Here is a 17,597-nt window from a genome sequence, read left to right on the forward strand (position 1 = left end):
TATTTTAAATGTTTTTGAAAAGTCTGCTCACACAGGGTGCATTTATTTGATCAGAGATACAAAAACAGTAACATTGTCAAATATTACAATTTATATATTTTAAGATGTAATTATTTTTCTGTGATGCAAAGCTGAATTTTCAGCATCATTACTCTCAGATGTCAGATTAGTCACATGATTCTTCAGAAATCAATGTGCTGATTTGCGGTTCTGAGCCTGTACTGCATAATATATTTTTTTGTGGAAGCCTTGATGCATTCTTTCAGGATTCTTTGATGAATAGAAAAAAGTTTCAAAGAACAGCATTTGCTTGAAATGTATATATGTATTTTTGTAACACTATAAATGTCTTTCATCTAATTTTTGACCACATTAATACGTCATTGATTAAATAAATGTGTTAATTTCTTAAAAAAAAAAAAAAAACTTACTAGCCATAAGAAAATATACCTTAATAGGGTAAATGGTAAGCCGCTAAAACACTACCACTCAAAGTAGGCCTAATACACCTTCAAAAAGTTACGCCTCCAGGTTTTTCATTTATGACAGTTACTTACATTGTGTCAAACTCTGTGTTTAATCTGGGGCTGTATCAAAAACCCAGTGAAAAACAACTACCTAATGTTTCCTAGTCCTAGATAACGCGCCTATGATGCCCTGCCGCGTTTCAAGATGTTGACTAGGTAGGCAGCTCACTAGGTTTTGAGCCACAGCTGGAAAAAAATAATAATCCCGCCCAGTATTTTGACATGAACTATGTGCTGGTATGCGTTCGCCCACAGTTTCAGATCTACTTTGCGACACACGTCAAACATGTTGTCTTCTGCGCTAGTGAAAGCGGATCGTATCACAGCTCATGTTGGTAGAAAATATGCGCCATTTCAGGAATTGATCGGACGAACCCTAAAGTCTCAAACAGGAGATGTAGACTTGCAGAGCGCAACAGCTGTGACGGGAAAATACAAAACCATCGATGATCTACCGGGACCCAGTCTGGCCACAACCGCCTACTGGCTCTTCGTTAAAGGTTACGCTGATAAAAGTCATGCAATGCAGGTAAAACACTTTTTTTTGTGTGTGTGTGTAAAATTGTCATGCATTTGTTTTGAATTTGCAAGAAAGTTAACAGTTGAACAGATTTTTCTTTGGGGGGTGTTTTTAAGATTATTAGATGAACAGTTTTAAGATAAAATTTAAGAAAAACAGTTTTCGAATGTTCATTCAATTATAACCTATTAGCCTAAACTAGCCTATATCAAAATGTTGAGACATTGATAACCATTTGTGCAGGTAAGGAACTAATGATTAAAGGAATACATTTTTATTATGTTAACGAGTCATTAACAAGTCCTGGCAATTCTGTCCACATGCACGCAGCACGATCGATAAAAGCATTTCTTTCTTAATTCGTTTATTAATTATTTGGACGTGTATTGTTGTAGCCTATAGCCTATGAGACTCGGGAAATCCTGTCTGATGCTGACAGCTGATATCCGTGGAACAAGACGACATTATGGAAAGCCCCTTTAACATGTATTCCTTAAAACAAACTAATAGCCCCTAGTAAGCGCTTTATATTTTACCACTAAGTAATCTAAAAGTGATTAATTATTTTCCAGTTTCACTTACTTGTAATTATTTAGACAGTCCTGGTATTTAATCATGTCATGGGCTTCTGTACTTTAGATCACTTAAGATTGTTGGGTAGAAACGGATTAATCTGGATTACATAATCAGATTCCAAAAATAGGTGCTTGTAATAAGATTATATTACATTTTAAAATAGGCTACTCATAATCAGACTACAGTTACTTTTTATTCACCAAATGCCAAGTCAGAATTAATTGATTCTCTCCAATTCTTAATTTTTTATCTTTAAAATTTGTTTTTCTAAAAAAAGTCTGTACTATTTGAATAGTTACTGCATAAAGGCATAAACAAAGGTACTTGTATATCATATAATTAAATGAAATAGGCACTATTGAATTAGTGTCTAGTTGCAAAGAAATAAGTACCAGTGTAGTCTGGATTACTTGCTAGGAATTTAAAAGGTAGTAGTAATGTAAAATGAGTAGTTAGTTTTAAGGAATAAAGGTTAAAACAGCTTGCCATAAAGATTACAGTTCTATACGTCAGATGTTTTCAGGCTTGTTGTTTCAAAGGTTGATTAATCTCTGAATTACTATTGTGTCAAACTACAGAGCACTCAAAGTTTCTTTAACGGTTGTTTTTTGAATGCCACGAATAGAATGTCCCTTCTTCAGATAAAAATCACTGTACCAGAATTCCTGTGAAATGTCGCTTATCTCTGTGTGTCAGCCGCTGTAAACCGTAAAAATGGTCTCTGAGTGCGACCCACAGGATGTAGCCAATCAGAAAACTGTTCTGTCAAAACATTGCTTTCTTTGTGGCGCTCAACATGTTAACTTGTGGTTTGTTTAATGGTGTTCAGGGCAAATATGGTTAGTAATTTCAACATTCCCACTTGAAATCTTAGTAAAGACGATCAACAACTGGATGTTGGATGAAAAAAAATAGGAGAAACAGAAGTTACATAATATTAGTGAAACATATAAGGAAGAAAAAAAGGACAGGAAAGACATCTATTGTGGTAACAATACAATATGTTGCAAAATAATGTTAGCTATTACAGTAATACCCTGATGTCATTCTAAAGCCATAGTCCTGTTTAATATTCAAACCTGAGCAGTTTCTGTCCCTCCATTGAAAGTACAGGTAATACAAACTTAAAAGATCCAAAAATGCCATAAAGGCATCTTAAAATTAATTTTAAAGTAAATAAAAATCCATATTATTTGAGTGGTTTTGTCCAAGTCTCTTGAAGAGATATAATCGATTTTATATGAAGATGATCTAATTTATCACTTTTATTTACATCTAAACAATGATTGACATGCATGCATAAAAATAAAGATTCCAAATCAATGGAGGTTTCCACAGCGATGCCATAAAAGAAACCTTTTTGGTTCCCCAAAGAATATTATTATTTTGTCTTAAACCAAACATTAGAAGTAATTTTTAAGGGGTGGTTGATTATGATTTCACTTTTTTAACTTTAGTTAGTGTGTAATGTTGCTGTTTGAGCATTGTAACTTTGCAGATTTTGTTTATGCTCAAAGTTCAAAGCAAAGGGAGATATTTGCTTTTAAAGAAATCGTTTTTTAAGGACTACAACAAACGGCTGATAGGAACTACACGACATTCCTCCCGGGTTAGTGACATCACCAACCCTAAAATTTACATAAACTCTGCCCCCAGAACACAATTTATAAATTATCAAGACAGAATATGCTAATCAATGACTAGAAGATAACTACACGAGTGTGTATGTGAACTTGAAGTTTTAGCTCAAAATACCCCACAGATAATAAATCGTCACTTTTTGGGGCTCAGAAAAACTCACCGTTTTAGTGTGTCTCCTTTAAATGCTAATGAGCTGCTGGTTCACGGCTCAGGGGGCGGAGCCTAACCAGCTCGAGCTCAGTGAACAATCTCAACTCACGGAAAGATGATAATATCAAAACAGAAACTCCCAGTAACGGTGTTCATTTCGACTCGGACAATAATGGCTAGTCAGAGAATATATATGCTGTATGGAGTTGGAACAGGTATAGTTTAGTTTAATTACGGTTATAACCTATGTGTCATTGTAGCCACTATTAATACAAGCCTGCTGTAGGACCACGTCTGAATGATGACACAAAATATACTGATGAGTTTAATAAAGTTTATTGTACGTCTCAAAAGATGAAGCGTCAGTTTTACTCCAGAAAATCACTGTAGAGCGGAGTAAACACAGTATAAGAAGTGGCGGGTCTAAGTTAAAACGGCAGTGTCTATCAACACTCGTGGGCGGGGCCTGTGGCTGTAGTGACGTCACTAAAGCCGCGTTCCGAAAACAGGTCGTTGGGAGACACTGCTTATGATTTATGGGGATTTAAAAAAAAAAAAGGAGTGAGTGGATTTTTATCACTGTAGCACACTGCCAACGCACATTTATGTCCAAACACCTTACAAAAGTGAATTTTGCATAGGTCCCCTTTAAGAAATGTTCAGTGCATGTCTGTGTGAGTGTAAGCTTTTGAAGCTCCGCCCTCTGTGGCGAGAGCAGCAGCTCATTTGCATTTAAAGGGACAGACAAAACTGCGCGTTTTTTTTGCTCACCCTCAAAAAGTGACAATTTTAACATGCTATGTAAAAATTTCTGTGGGGTATTTTGAGCTAAAACTTCACATACACACTCTGGGGACATCAAATATGGGGACATCAAATAATTATTTTACCTCTTGTGAAAAGGGCTTTATACCACCTCTTTAAGTCATCTTGAAGCCCCCTTGGGCTTTTGCTGAGTTGGGAACCACTGCATTAAATGAAAATGGCTATTTAAAATTTTTACAGAATGACACACCTCATACAGTATTTAATCTTAGATTACTTCAGGGGGATTGTCCCTGTATTACTTGTAGCTAAATATATATGATAAACATTTGCTGGTATACATACACAATGACCACCCCCCCCCCCCCCCCCCCCATCACATCTATTATGCAGGTGGAGCATAAGTGCCTGTATGGTCCGATCTGGCGCTCACGCTTTGGGCCGTTTGATGTGGTTAATGTGGCGACGGCAGAGCTGCTTGCACAGGTGATCCGACAGGAGGGACGATACCCAGTGCGTACTGATCTGCCTCACTGGAAAGAATACAGAGACATGAGAGGACAAGCATATGGAATTCATGTAGAGTAAGCTCTTCTCCCCTTAACACATTGTCTTTCTCTAAACTTTCCCTCATGGAACACATAAGGAGAATGGAGCTTTCAAGCTAAAAATAAATAAATGCAAAAACACCATAAAGTGCCACATTAGCACCACATCTCCCAAGCGATGCAATACCTCTGTGTGCCAAATAGTACAACAAATGATTAATCACTGATGAGACCTGGATCAGTTCTATTCATGAACAAATCATTCAGTAGTGTTGTGAACCATCAGATGATTCATTGAAAAGATTTGACTCCAAACTGTTTCTGTCATGACTCATAAACTGGCTCTCAATAATAACAAAATACATGTTGGTTTGTTCCTTACACAAAGCTCTCTTATGACTTTAGAAGATTTTTGTCATTTTGGAGTTTGACAGCTTCAGTCTTCAAAAAGTTAAATTTTTGGGGTGAAGTACACTACCGTTCAAAAGTTTGGGGTGAGTAAAGGTTTATTTAAAATATATATTTTTTGTATTTCAGCACAGGCCCTGAATGGTATCGTATTCGTAGTGCCCTGAACCCTAAGATGCTTAAACTGAAGGAAGTAACGGCATACGCACCCATCATCCACGAGGTTGTGTCTGATCTCCTGGCGCGCGTGGAACTCCTGCGTCTGCGCAGTCAAGACCAGGCCACCGTCACTGACCTCGCCTCTGAGCTCTACAAATTTGGCTTTGAGGGTTTGTATGGATGTAGATGTGTTACAATATCCTGGAGCTGTTCACAGTGACACGTGAGCAAACAGTAGCATAGTGATTTTGTTTTTCTCACTATTCAGGAATCTCCTCTATCCTGTTCGAAACAAGGCTAGGCTGTTTACAGGAGGAAATTCCCAAAGAAACTCTGAAGTTCATATCTGCCGTTAATGACATGCTGGCACTCTCAGAGACGGTTCTTTTTTTCCCTCGCTGGACCCGTCACATCTTCCCGTTCTGGAAACGGTTTGTCCAGGCTTGGGATGACTTGTATGACGTAGGTATGCTAAAGTTCAATGTCTGCATTTGGGATGCACAATATACAGTGGATATGAAAAGTCTACGCACCCCTGTTAAAACTGCTGTTTTTTATGTAAAACATTGATAAATCATATAATAATTTTCAAAAACAAATCACAACCTTATTATATACCTTCTAATCAAAATGATTAAAACCCCTATTGCAAATCAGGTTTATTGGCAAAATGTACAGACTTTCAGCAATTGAAGTAATTGAAAGAGCTCAACACAACAAAGGTTTCAAATGGTTTCCCCAAATTCAACTTTGAATGACTTCTGCAGTCTCAAAATGATTCAGCCCCCTGAGTAGAATCTCTCACAAAAGCACAAATCTGCAAAACAGGTGTTGTCTCAAGCACTATTGATGCAACTAATCAAGGTCTTCATTAGTTGCACCAGGTGTGCTTGAGCTAGAAGACATGGTACATGTTCCTAGACACACTGTTGGAAACATAGTTTGCAAGTTCAAAGTTAAACGAACAGTGGTTACACTACCTTGGCGGGGCAGAAAAAGGAAGCTATCAACGGCTGAAACCAGATTTCTGAGAGGGCGGGTTCAGAAAAATCCTCGAGTGACTGTAAAAGTCCTGCAGCAAGACTTGGTGGCAACAGGCACTGATGTTTCAGCTGCACAGTAAGGCATGTACTTAACGCATACCAGAACTTCGATACGTACACCACTACTGAGCCAAAAGCACAAGAAAAGTCGGCTCCAATTTGCTCAAAATCATATAAATAAGCCACAGAAGTTTTGGGATTCTGTTTTGTGGAGCGATGAAACAAAACTGGAACTTTTCGGCTCTATGGATCAGTGGTATCTCTGGAGGAAGAAGAATAAAGCATATGCTGAAAAGAACACTCTGCCTATCATTTAAGCATGGTAGGGCTCTGTGATGCTCTGGGGCTGCTTTGCATCCTCTGGCACTGGAAATCTGCAGCATGTGGAAGGGGCTAGAGGGATTCATTTTTATATATCAGGAAATCCTAGGAGAAAATGTCATGCCGTCAAGCGAGGAAGCTGAAACTTGGGCATCATTGGACCTTCCAACAGGACAATGATCTCAAGCATACCTCAAATTCCACTGAGGCTTGTTTGCTGAAGAAGTTCTGGAAGGTTCTACAGTGGCCATCACGGTCACCTGACTTGAACCCCAAAGAAAATCTCTGGTGGAATTTGAAGAAGGCGGTTGCAGCACGCAAACCTAAGAGTATTACTAAGCTGGAAGCCATTGCTCATGAGGAATGGCCTCAGATTCCTCAGAAACGCTGCCAGAAGCTGGTGTCTGGTTATACATCTCGTTTGCAGCAGGTCATAACAGCAAAAGTGTATTCTACTAAGTACTAAAGATGCTTGCCATGAAGGGGTTGGACATTTTTAGACTGCAGAAGTCATTAAAAGATGCATTTTCCGTTGAATTTGTGGAAACCACTTGAAACATTTGTTGTGTTGAGCTATTTCAATAACTTTTGTTTGATTTTGTTCATTGCAAACAGCTGATAGTCAATAAAATGTTGCCAATAAAGCTGATTTGCAATGAGGGGTTGAATCATTTTAATTACAACTGTGTATACAAAATAAATAAATATATATATATACATACATACATGCATAGAATCGATTCATAATTTTATATATATGAATTATTATTACACATGTCGGTGCACCTGTAGTCTCTGTCTGACATATATCTGATATGGTGGAGTTTCTGGACATAAATAATTGTTTGAAACAACAGTGTAACTGATTGCCCTTTCTGTCTGTGTCTGTTGTATTTTTGTCCAGCCCGAAATCTGATTGATAAGAAGGTGAAGCAGATACATGATCAGGTTGAGCGTGGAGAGGAAGTGGAGGGCATGTATCTCACCTACCTGTTGTCCAGCGATAAACTCAGTTTAGGAGAGGTGTACATCAGCCTCACTGAACTTCTGCTGGGAGGCGTGGACACAGTAAGAATTTTTTTTTTTGGAACCTGTCAGACAGGAAGTAGATTAAACAATATGATTTGCTATTAGTCAAAAGTTTTATTCAGAAGAGGATTTATTATTCAGAAGTTAATTATGTTACAGAAACAATGTCCTGCACCACTGGTTCAGTTGTTGTGATAAGGGAGTGTTTTCTATATCTATCTGTCGAAAACAAGAGAGAAATTAAGTTCCTGGGAAATGAAGAAACAAGAGACAAAACACACAGGCACAAACTTATAAGCAAATATTAACCAACCAGACCAGCATTTTAATATTGGTGCATCCCTAGGTGATATTTCCCTAGTGAAAAAGTAGTACACTTTAGCATGCTTTTATCAGACACTTAAATTAAAATGTATTATAGTTTAAAATTTACTCCATTAAGTAGGACCTAAGTACATCTTTATGTCATTTCACAATTATTTCTGTTGTTTTTGAAATATGGTTAAAGTGCTAAATGTACTGACAAGCATTTATGGTAAACTTAAATATATTTGGTTACTTTATTTTAAGGTGATGTAGTTACATTGTACTTACTCAATTAATAGAGTTACGGTTAGGGTTTGGTTTAAGGTTAGTTACTTGTAATTATGCATAATTTACTATTATTACTATAGTGAGTACATGTAGTAATGCATAATAACTTAGTACATTTAAAATGTTAACTGTTGTAATATCAAATGAAGCATACAGTTAAAAAGATAATAAAGCACTTAACATGTGTTAGTATGTTAGTCAACACATCAAAACAAGTGTAATTTTTTTAAAGTCTGACAAAAGACTATTAAAACATAATCATTTAAAATGTACTTTAAAGCAAAACTTTTAATTTTACATTATTACAAAGTGCACTTTTTAAACCAGTCCAGGGTGCTCAAGGAGTTCAACATATGGAAGTTTTTTTGAAGGTGCTCTTTGGGGTTGGGAATTCAACAAAATGTAATAGAAGGAAATCCAAGGCACTCTTCTTTGGAAATATATAAAAAGCCTTTATTAGATTGGCTATTTCTTAGTAGAAAATTAAAAAAAACATGGGGAAAAAAACAACCCACGCGTAGCGGCACAATCAGCCTTCTTCAGCCTTCTGTACTTAAGCGTGTTGAGAAACATAGTCATGAAAGTGTAACCTCTTCAAGACCCTTAAGTGGCCTTTTATTTATTTCAAATTATATTGTCTGTAAGTACAGTTCTTCTAATCTTAACAGTATATTTTTAAGCACGCTAAAAGTGTACAATAAGGTGGTTTGTCTGAGTAACTAGTCGTTCTTAAGTAAGTCCTCCAGGCTCAGACCCAATTTCTTAGTGGCGTTCACGCATTTGGAAACGTGTACTTCGCTTTTGTGATTCGTCTTTGTAGTTACTTTTAATCAGTTGGGGTCAAGGTGAGTTCACACAGGTGTCCTTGCTGAGTAACCCCAGGTGTAATTCACATTAATCACATAAACTATGAACTTACAACAAGAACGTGTTGACCATCCTGCCCATCCCTAACTGATACAATATTGACCTTTAACATGCTGTGCTATGCTCCTAATCTCTGTGTAAATGTCTGTCAAGGTCGGTCAAGGCTACCGTTTATCGGATTTCCAGAGCTATCTGCTAAATTGTGTCCCACTTTTTGCAACAGACAGGGCTGATAACCTCTTAAGCAGCATTCTTTGCTGATGTCTTGACCTGTTTCAGCGACACATAGCCGAGGATTTAGGGTACATTTACACGGCAACGATTTACTAAAAAGTTTTTCACGTACAGACGACAATGTTGGTCAAAACGATCCCCGGTCACATGGATTCGCAAAAAGGATTGAGAATGCGGTATTATTCATGCCAGGCCAGTAGTTGGCGATGTAACTTTGTAAAGAAACACTATGCACCTATAGACAGAACTCGTGAGACGTTTGTTTTCATCGTTTTCACAAATTAGCATTTTTGTAGTTTACACGTAGACTATAACGGTATAATTGTCAAAAAAAAAAAAAAAATGCCGTTGTCGTGTAAATGACCGGCCAAAATGCATACGTTTTCTGTTTTTAAGAGAGCGCTCTAGCCCCGCCCCCTCACCCTCTGGACATAATTAACTTAGCTGATGTTATAATAGAGACACCTGATTGGCTGAGATCTATGACTGCATTATTGGATAAGATAGTCAATCTTTCTTTTTTCTTTGTCCTTGACAGACGTCTAACACACTATCATGGACCTTGTACCACCTTGCACATGATGCAGAGGCACAGAGCCGCCTCTATAACGAGATCGCATCTGTTTGTCCTAATAAAGAGCAGCCGAACGCTGAACACCTGACCAGGATGCCCTACATGAAGGCTGTCATCAAAGAAACGCTCAGGTACGGGAAATGCGCATTAGGCCAGCCCCAAACACTTTTTGTGGGGGAAACAGTACTAATTTATTGTTCATGAATCTTGAAAAGGGTGAAAGAGACCAGCTGTTTTCTCCATTATGCAGGAGTGGCCAAACATTATTCAGTGTCTGCTGAGCACAATAACCTTTGCACAGCCCTTATTTAAACAGTCCAACTCACATCAATAATCTCCTCCACAGTGATTAAACACAGAGACTCCTTCTAGAGAAACAATGAACTTGATACTCAGTCTTTTAGCTTTAGTTAACTCTTTCCCCGCCATTGATGGAAATTTCCTGTTTTCCGTGTTTTCACTATTATACGGTAAGGCCAGGGACAGATTTACCTCATATTGTGACATAGGCAAAAGCTCATTTTTGCTTTTTACCCCCCACACCCCAAACTGTATGACTTTTATAGGAAAGTCTGCTACTTTTAAAGGAAATAAAAACATTTTTTTTATAATTTAAAACCGTGATGTCAAATCTGATATTGTGGCTTTATACGTGATCATACACTTGCATGTGTCATTATATTATTAACACTTTACCTAAATTAATTTAGGAAGTTTTTGTCCAGGGAATGTCATGGTTTTCTTCATTAGAACGGCTACATCTCAGGGCAGTCGATCATCACATCTCGTTTTCATCATCTTAAAGGTTATGAAGATTATTGAAGCTATGTGGGCGCTCGTTTTTTTTTCTTTCTTTTCTGTCATTTGGCCAAAATCTCACATTATAATGAAGCGCTAAGCAAAGGTTGTTTTTGCTGGGACTCGTCGACAAATGCAAGACGCTCTTCACCACTCCTCAAATACTTTTATATATAAAGTGAATAAGTACAGCACTTTCTTTACTTAAGAAACAAAAGAACAGTTCTTTATTTACCCTGGCCTTGCATCGTAAATAAGCAGAGATGCTCTAAACTGCTTGTGGCACTTCATTCATGATAGAGATGTGGCGGAGTTATGAGATTTGACGGACCGTTTGAGGAGGCAATGGAGTTACAAGATTTGGTCACAAGCTCTTTTTAATACATCTCATTGGTTAAATATTACAGACAGATGTAAAGAGTGACCATAGTACCGGTAATGATTTATGTTAATATTACGATATTTTAAAATGCTATTAGGCATCTTCAAAAAGATTACTGAATCTCCTGTTCAAAACACAGGCGAAGAAGAAGCAGAAACAAGGGATATCATATGTAAACAGATGCATATATGTAAAATAACACGATCATTATCATTAAACGGCATTTCAATCAAAACCGCCTAATGTTACTGAATGAAATGTTGACTCAGGATGAGCTACATGACTGTGAAGCTTTGGGGGTGTTGATGGACTCGATCTCTGTGTTTTGATCATCGTTCTGAATGGTCTTTGAGTAAAAAGCTGAGGAAAACACGTTTTGTCAAAGTTGCTTTTTTATGAAACTCCCACATTCCAGTGTTGTTAAAGGGGTGGTTATGATTTCACTTTTCTAACTTTAGTTAGTGTGTAATGTTGCTGTTTGAGCATAAACAACATCTGCAAAGTTACAACGCTCAAAGTTCAAAGCAAAGGGAAATGTTTGCTTTTAAAGAAAAGTACTACAACAAACGGCTGGTAGGGACTACACGACATTCCTTCCGGGTTAGTGACATCACCAACCCTAAAATTTACATAAACCCCGCCCCCGGGAATGCGATTTATAGATTAGGCTTGTTTGAGATGAGCAAAATCTGCGCAGAACCGATCACCGGTGATCAGCGCGAGATGCATGCCGGTTTGAAAAGTGTCCGAGTGCGGTCCGCCTGGCTCTGATATCATGCTGACGTATGTCAAAAAAATCTCGCGATCGCAAGGCGCACGTGTCGGATTCTGCAGTTGCGCGCAGTTGCTCTCCACCGACTGTGCTGATCAAAAGCATGATGGGAAACGACTTGCTGACGACACAGCTTAATGCTCATTGGTTTAAACAACCATGATGTATTGTTCTCTTTTAAAATGTTTGAATTTAAAACTCTGATTTCGTGTTTTCATGTATAAATTATGTCTGAGTATTCCCAAACTCTCTGACAGTGCGATCTCTATGGATTATGTGGTTATGTAATTTTTATCAAAAATATATTTAAAAAAACATGTCTGTATTAAAGAAAAAAATGATTGATAAACACGTATTTGGAATTTGATTAAATAACAAGTGCTTTGGGTGTCTTGTTCATTATATTTATTTTCATATAAAAGCAACAGAACTTAAATTACATCCAGTTTATTAGCAACACCGTGCACGAGCGTGAATCCCGCGATATCCATCTTTGATCTCACAGGTGTCAGATCCACTACGAGAAGAGAGATCTGTCCGGCTTGTCTGCGCTTTTTTCACTCCTCCCCTCACTGCAGCCGCCTACTCTCGCATACAATTCAGGCGAGGCAAGGCGCATCTCAAACAAGCCTAACATCAAGACATATGATGCTAATCAATGACTAGAAGATAACTACACATAAGCTACATAAATTCACCAACTAACCATTCAGAAATGTCCTGTTGCTTCTACATGTTGTCACTTCTTCTTGAGTCTCTCCATCGGTGTCTGACATGGTTTGAACATAAAAGGCTAAAAGTTTAGAAATTTTCAGTGCATGTCTGTGTGCTTGTAAGCTGTTGAAGCTCCGCCCTCTGTGCTGAGAGCAGCAGCTCATTTGCATTTAAAGGGACAGACACAAAACTGTGCGTTTTTGCTCACCCTCAAAAAGTGACAACTTTAACATGCTATATAAAGACGAAAGAGTTAACAATCAGTCTACTAAATGCCAGCACTGAAAAACAGCCCTAAAGCAGAGTTGAAATGAGAACTGTTTTGACTGTGATACAGGGAACATTTATCTTGGAAAGATGCCTTACATTTCTAGAGGAATTCTGTTCTGGGTTCGTTTTGGTTTGTAGCTGCAGTTGTAAGCTTAGTATTGTAACAGCAGTCTGTCTTGGTAAAAATAGTGATCCATGTTATCACTGTACTTGAATCTATGATGAATGTAAAATATATGATATCACACTAGTTCATTTAAAAGATAATGAATAACATGTTGCAAAGTAAAGGCAGTGTTAACTAGTTCTCTGTGTTTCATTCCCTTGGCATAAAAATGACAAAGTATAACGTTATAGACTACATTACAGTGTGACAAAGATTTTTAGATGTAACATTTTTTTTTTGTAATGTAGTGTAGATCCAAAGCGAAACGCAAAGGGTGAAATCCAAAGAAACCTTTATTTGAATTCACCAACTGAAATACAGGAATTCGCATGAGAAAACTCCAGAGGTGGACAGTAACAAAGTACATTTACTTGAGTACTGTACTTAAGTACACTTTTTGAGTATCTGTACTTTACTTGAGTATAATTTTTTCTGGAAACTTTTACTTTAACTTCACTACATTTGAAAGACAAATATCGTACTTTTTACTCCACTACATTTCTGTCAAGGGCCTTGAGTAGACAGTAGTAACGTCAGGGATGATTTGGGTTGTAAATGAAAGGCTGGTTGACGTCAGAACTCGAATGATGTTGGTTTCTGACGTCAAACGATTTTCAACCACAATACAACGTCTGTCCAACGTTGGAGATTAACGTCAATCTGACATTGGATTCTGACATCGACATGATTTTAATTTTCAACGTTGGGTTTGGTCTTCTAAATGCGAATTTTGTCATTGTTTTGGAACACACTAGCTTATAGATAACAAGGCTAACATATACTTAAAGCCAAGAAACTGGGAACAGCCATTTGTGTGTCCGAAACCATTGTGGACGTTATTGAGTGACTTATTCAATCCCACGACTGGAACTGTGTTATAGAAATAAATGTGATATTGATATGAGGGTAGGCAGGCATAGATTCAGAGGCATACGGTACTGTAAATTGGTTATTACATGCAACAATGCAACAATAATAAAACAATGAATTGACATTTACTTTTATACTTAAGTACTTTTAAAAATGAGTACTTCTGTACTTTTACTCAAGTAAAAATCTGTCTTTACAACTTTTACTTGTAACGGAGTAATATTTGACCAGTAGTATCTGTACTTTTACTCAAGTAAGGAAGTTGTGTACTTTGTCCACCCCTGGAAAACTCCAACACAACAACTAAACGGCTTAAACGGGACTAAAACCGGACAAGGAGCTAACTGACACTGAGAGCTTATATACACAGAAAACAAAGATGCTAATTAACAAGACACCTGAACAGAATACTCAAATCATTCAGAAACCATGGTGATAAACAGGGAGGGAACAGATATGATATGACAGAACTAATAAACAACCTAGAAAGCTGATCTAGAAACCGACATGAACAGAACAGAAACACAGATTAAAGGCCATCTTGCAGGTTTTTTTTTTCTTCTTGTTTACTTTGACCGCTCTGCCTCATGTTACGTCACTTCCGGTTTGGCGGTTTTCAAACGCGGAAGTAAAATTTTCTCACAAAAACGACTCCAGAAGCCTAAATAGCGTTTTAGAAGTATATGTTCATATTTATATATAGTTCCTACATTATTTTTCTATACATTGGCTCACTGGGTACTCTAACCTGCAACATAGCCTTTAAAGACAAACTCAAAATGTGACGCGTTGCCAGATTTACAATGTTAATAACTGTGGAACCGCATCACTGTCTAATTTGAAAAAGGGTCCATTAAAAATGCCAAATATTGGTCTATATTTCGGTCGACCACTACTGAGCTGTGGGTTCCAGTCCAGTCCAGTTCTGTTGGTGCTGGCCTGTTTTTACATAAAAGTCCCGATTTAAAGTCTGCATCATGTGGTGGGTTTACAATGCAGTCTGCCTTGAAATGTGCCACTAAAACTTTTCAGGCTGGAATGTTCAGTGATGCTCAGTTACACATTTAATTTCTCACAATATGATGCATTTTAATCCTAGAATGTATCCTGTTGTCCCTGGTAATGGACGTCTGACTGTGGATTCGGAAGTAATTGTGGATAATTATTGGTTCCCTAAGAAGGTACACACACACACACACACAGCTCAAAATATTTAATCTCTCATTAAATATCTCCATTTAATTAAACATCTAATAGCCTAATTCCAGTCTTTGTGTGTTTTCTCTCTTCCTCACAGACACAGTTCCATCTCTGTCATTACGCTGTTAGTCACGATGAGAATAATTTCCCTGACCCGGAGCGTTTTGTTCCAGAGCGCTGGATGAGGGCCAGCCCGTCTCGCTCTCAGCACCACCCCTACAGTTCAATCCCGTTCGGGGTTGGAGTGCGAGCCTGTGTGGGGAAGAGGGTAGCAGAGCTGGAGATGTACTTTGCTCTGAGTAGAGTGAGTATGATGCTTTCACACCCATTAGTCAAAATAATATTCTGTTGGACCAAGAACACTTGCTTTATAGGGCTGGGTTGAAAATATCGATTAATCGATTTTAATCAATCTTCATTTTGATGAACTGATATTGATTCTTAACTGTTCTAAATTCTTACGTTTTTTTTTTATTTAAAAGCAGAGGTTCTGTTCTTTCATTTGATATATATATATATATATATATATATATATATATATATATATATATATATATATACATATACATCAACCCATCCTTTTAAAAAAATGATCATTTAGGTTTGTAATTCACATATTGGCACAATTTAGATTTGTCTCTAAAACGGATTTTAAGCATAAACCTATGGATTAAATCAAGGTTTTTAGTGGTTCTGTCAAAATGATTAATCACATCTAACATAAAAGTTTGTAAATGTGTATTATGTATACACGTGTGTAAATATATATATATATATATATATAAATTAACTTTATATATTAATATATATATAGGGCTGTGAAACGATTAATCGCATCCAAAATAAAAGTTTGTGTTTAAAAACATTAAAAATGAGTGTTGTCAAATCGATTAATTAATCGTGATTAATCGCATCCAAAATAAAAGTTAATTTTTACATAATAAATGTGCGTGTACTGTGTATAATTATTTTTTATATAAATACACACACATGCTTGTATATATTTAAGAAATATTTGCATGTATATACTGTATATAGATTTATATATAATTTATATTATATATAAATATTTTATATATAAATAAATAAAAAATCTTAAATATATTCATGCACGTGTGTGTATTTATATATACAAAATAATTATACACAGTACACACACATTTATGTAAAAATAAACTTTTATTTTGGATGCGATTAATCACGATGAATTAATCGATTTGACCACAAATTTTTTATGTTTTTATATAAATTGCCACGTGTCCCAACTTTTCACTTAATATCGAATTTGAAGTTGATGTTTAATCTTCAGCCTACATTTACATATAGTACTATACTATACTATATATACATTTATATATGTATACTACATTTAACGATCGCTATCACTCTTTCTCATTAATTTAACCCTTGACCCTTTTGCCCCACAGCTGATGCAGCATTATGAGGTCCGAACGGAGGAGGGGTCCCCATCGATACAGCCCAAAACCCGAACACTGCTCATTCCCTCCCAACCCATCAACCTACAGTTCATCCCTCGAGCCTGACACCAGCCATCTCCCGTCAATCTCTTTTTATAATCAAAATGAGGACTCCTAATTCAAATCGTTTTGCCTTAAATGCCCGAGGGCCCCTACCCACAAACCTGTTTCTGTGAAATACCGTGTGAGGTCATCTAGGGTATAAGGTGGAAGAGGGTCATCATTCCAGATAAATATCAACTGAGCTGAAATATTATAACAGATATTTACAGCTGAGATGTTTGCATCGTCTGGGTCGCACTGTTAAATAAGAACTATCTAAAAAGTCCAACAGAGCGCTATGTGCACTGGATCTCTGCTTTCCCTTCTAACTCTTAAAGAGCACCAGTATTTATGGCAGAGAGAGATGGAGAGAGAGATGGAAACAAAGATCCTCTGTTCATGAACTGGTGGTTGACTCATAACTCTGCTATTGTAATCCAGTGTCGCATCGAGCAGAAAGAGTGTCCTTTAAAAACATGTTTTCCGACGGTATTCATATTTTTTAATGTGCAACCTTCTGCTGTTTTTTTTTAAAAAAAAAATTAATTTAATGTTGATGTCAGGGCATTTGTCCAAACCTGGATCCAACATTTTTTTTGGGGGAAATCTACTCCATTTTTATATATTTGTTAATTAACAGATATAAATTGAGTGTATTTACATGGCCTTTTTGGGCCAGGCTGAAAGCAAATGACAGAATTAACCAGATATGCTAATTTATGTAAATAAACTTGTTGCCAAACCACTCACGTATTGACTTACATCAGTGTTCTTTCTTTCTTTGTTGAAAATCATAAATATTTTTACACTGTATATACCATTGTAATAGACCTGAAGTTATTATAGATAACTATAACCAAAAATAAAACTTAAAATAAAACAAAAGATAACTGACAGAAAGAAACATGTATTTCAGCTAGCAAGGCAATATTTCTCATTTGCATTTAGT

At 36.8% G+C, this 17,597-nt stretch overlaps 1 protein-coding gene across 1 annotated transcript; it reads left to right on the forward strand.

The window, feature by feature from the left end:
• Window positions 1-733: 733 nt before the first annotated feature.
• cyp27a2 (cytochrome P450 family 27 subfamily A member 2) lies at window positions 734-17,410 on the forward strand. Its single transcript, XM_079627278.1, has 9 exons — window positions 734-1,056; window positions 4,573-4,763; window positions 5,265-5,464; window positions 5,563-5,760; window positions 7,563-7,726; window positions 9,921-10,087; window positions 15,028-15,109; window positions 15,226-15,432; window positions 16,556-17,410. The coding sequence occupies exons 1-9, from the start codon at window positions 757-759 to the stop codon at window positions 16,670-16,672; spliced, it is 1,626 nt and encodes a 541-aa protein (XP_079483404.1). The 5' UTR covers window positions 734-756; the 3' UTR covers window positions 16,673-17,410.
• The last annotated feature ends 187 nt before the right edge of the window (window positions 17,411-17,597 follow it).

Source organism: Phoxinus phoxinus (assembly GCF_949152265.1).
Source record: "Phoxinus phoxinus genome assembly, chromosome: 11".
In the NCBI taxonomy this organism is placed as follows: domain Eukaryota; kingdom Metazoa; phylum Chordata; class Actinopteri; order Cypriniformes; family Leuciscidae; genus Phoxinus; species Phoxinus phoxinus.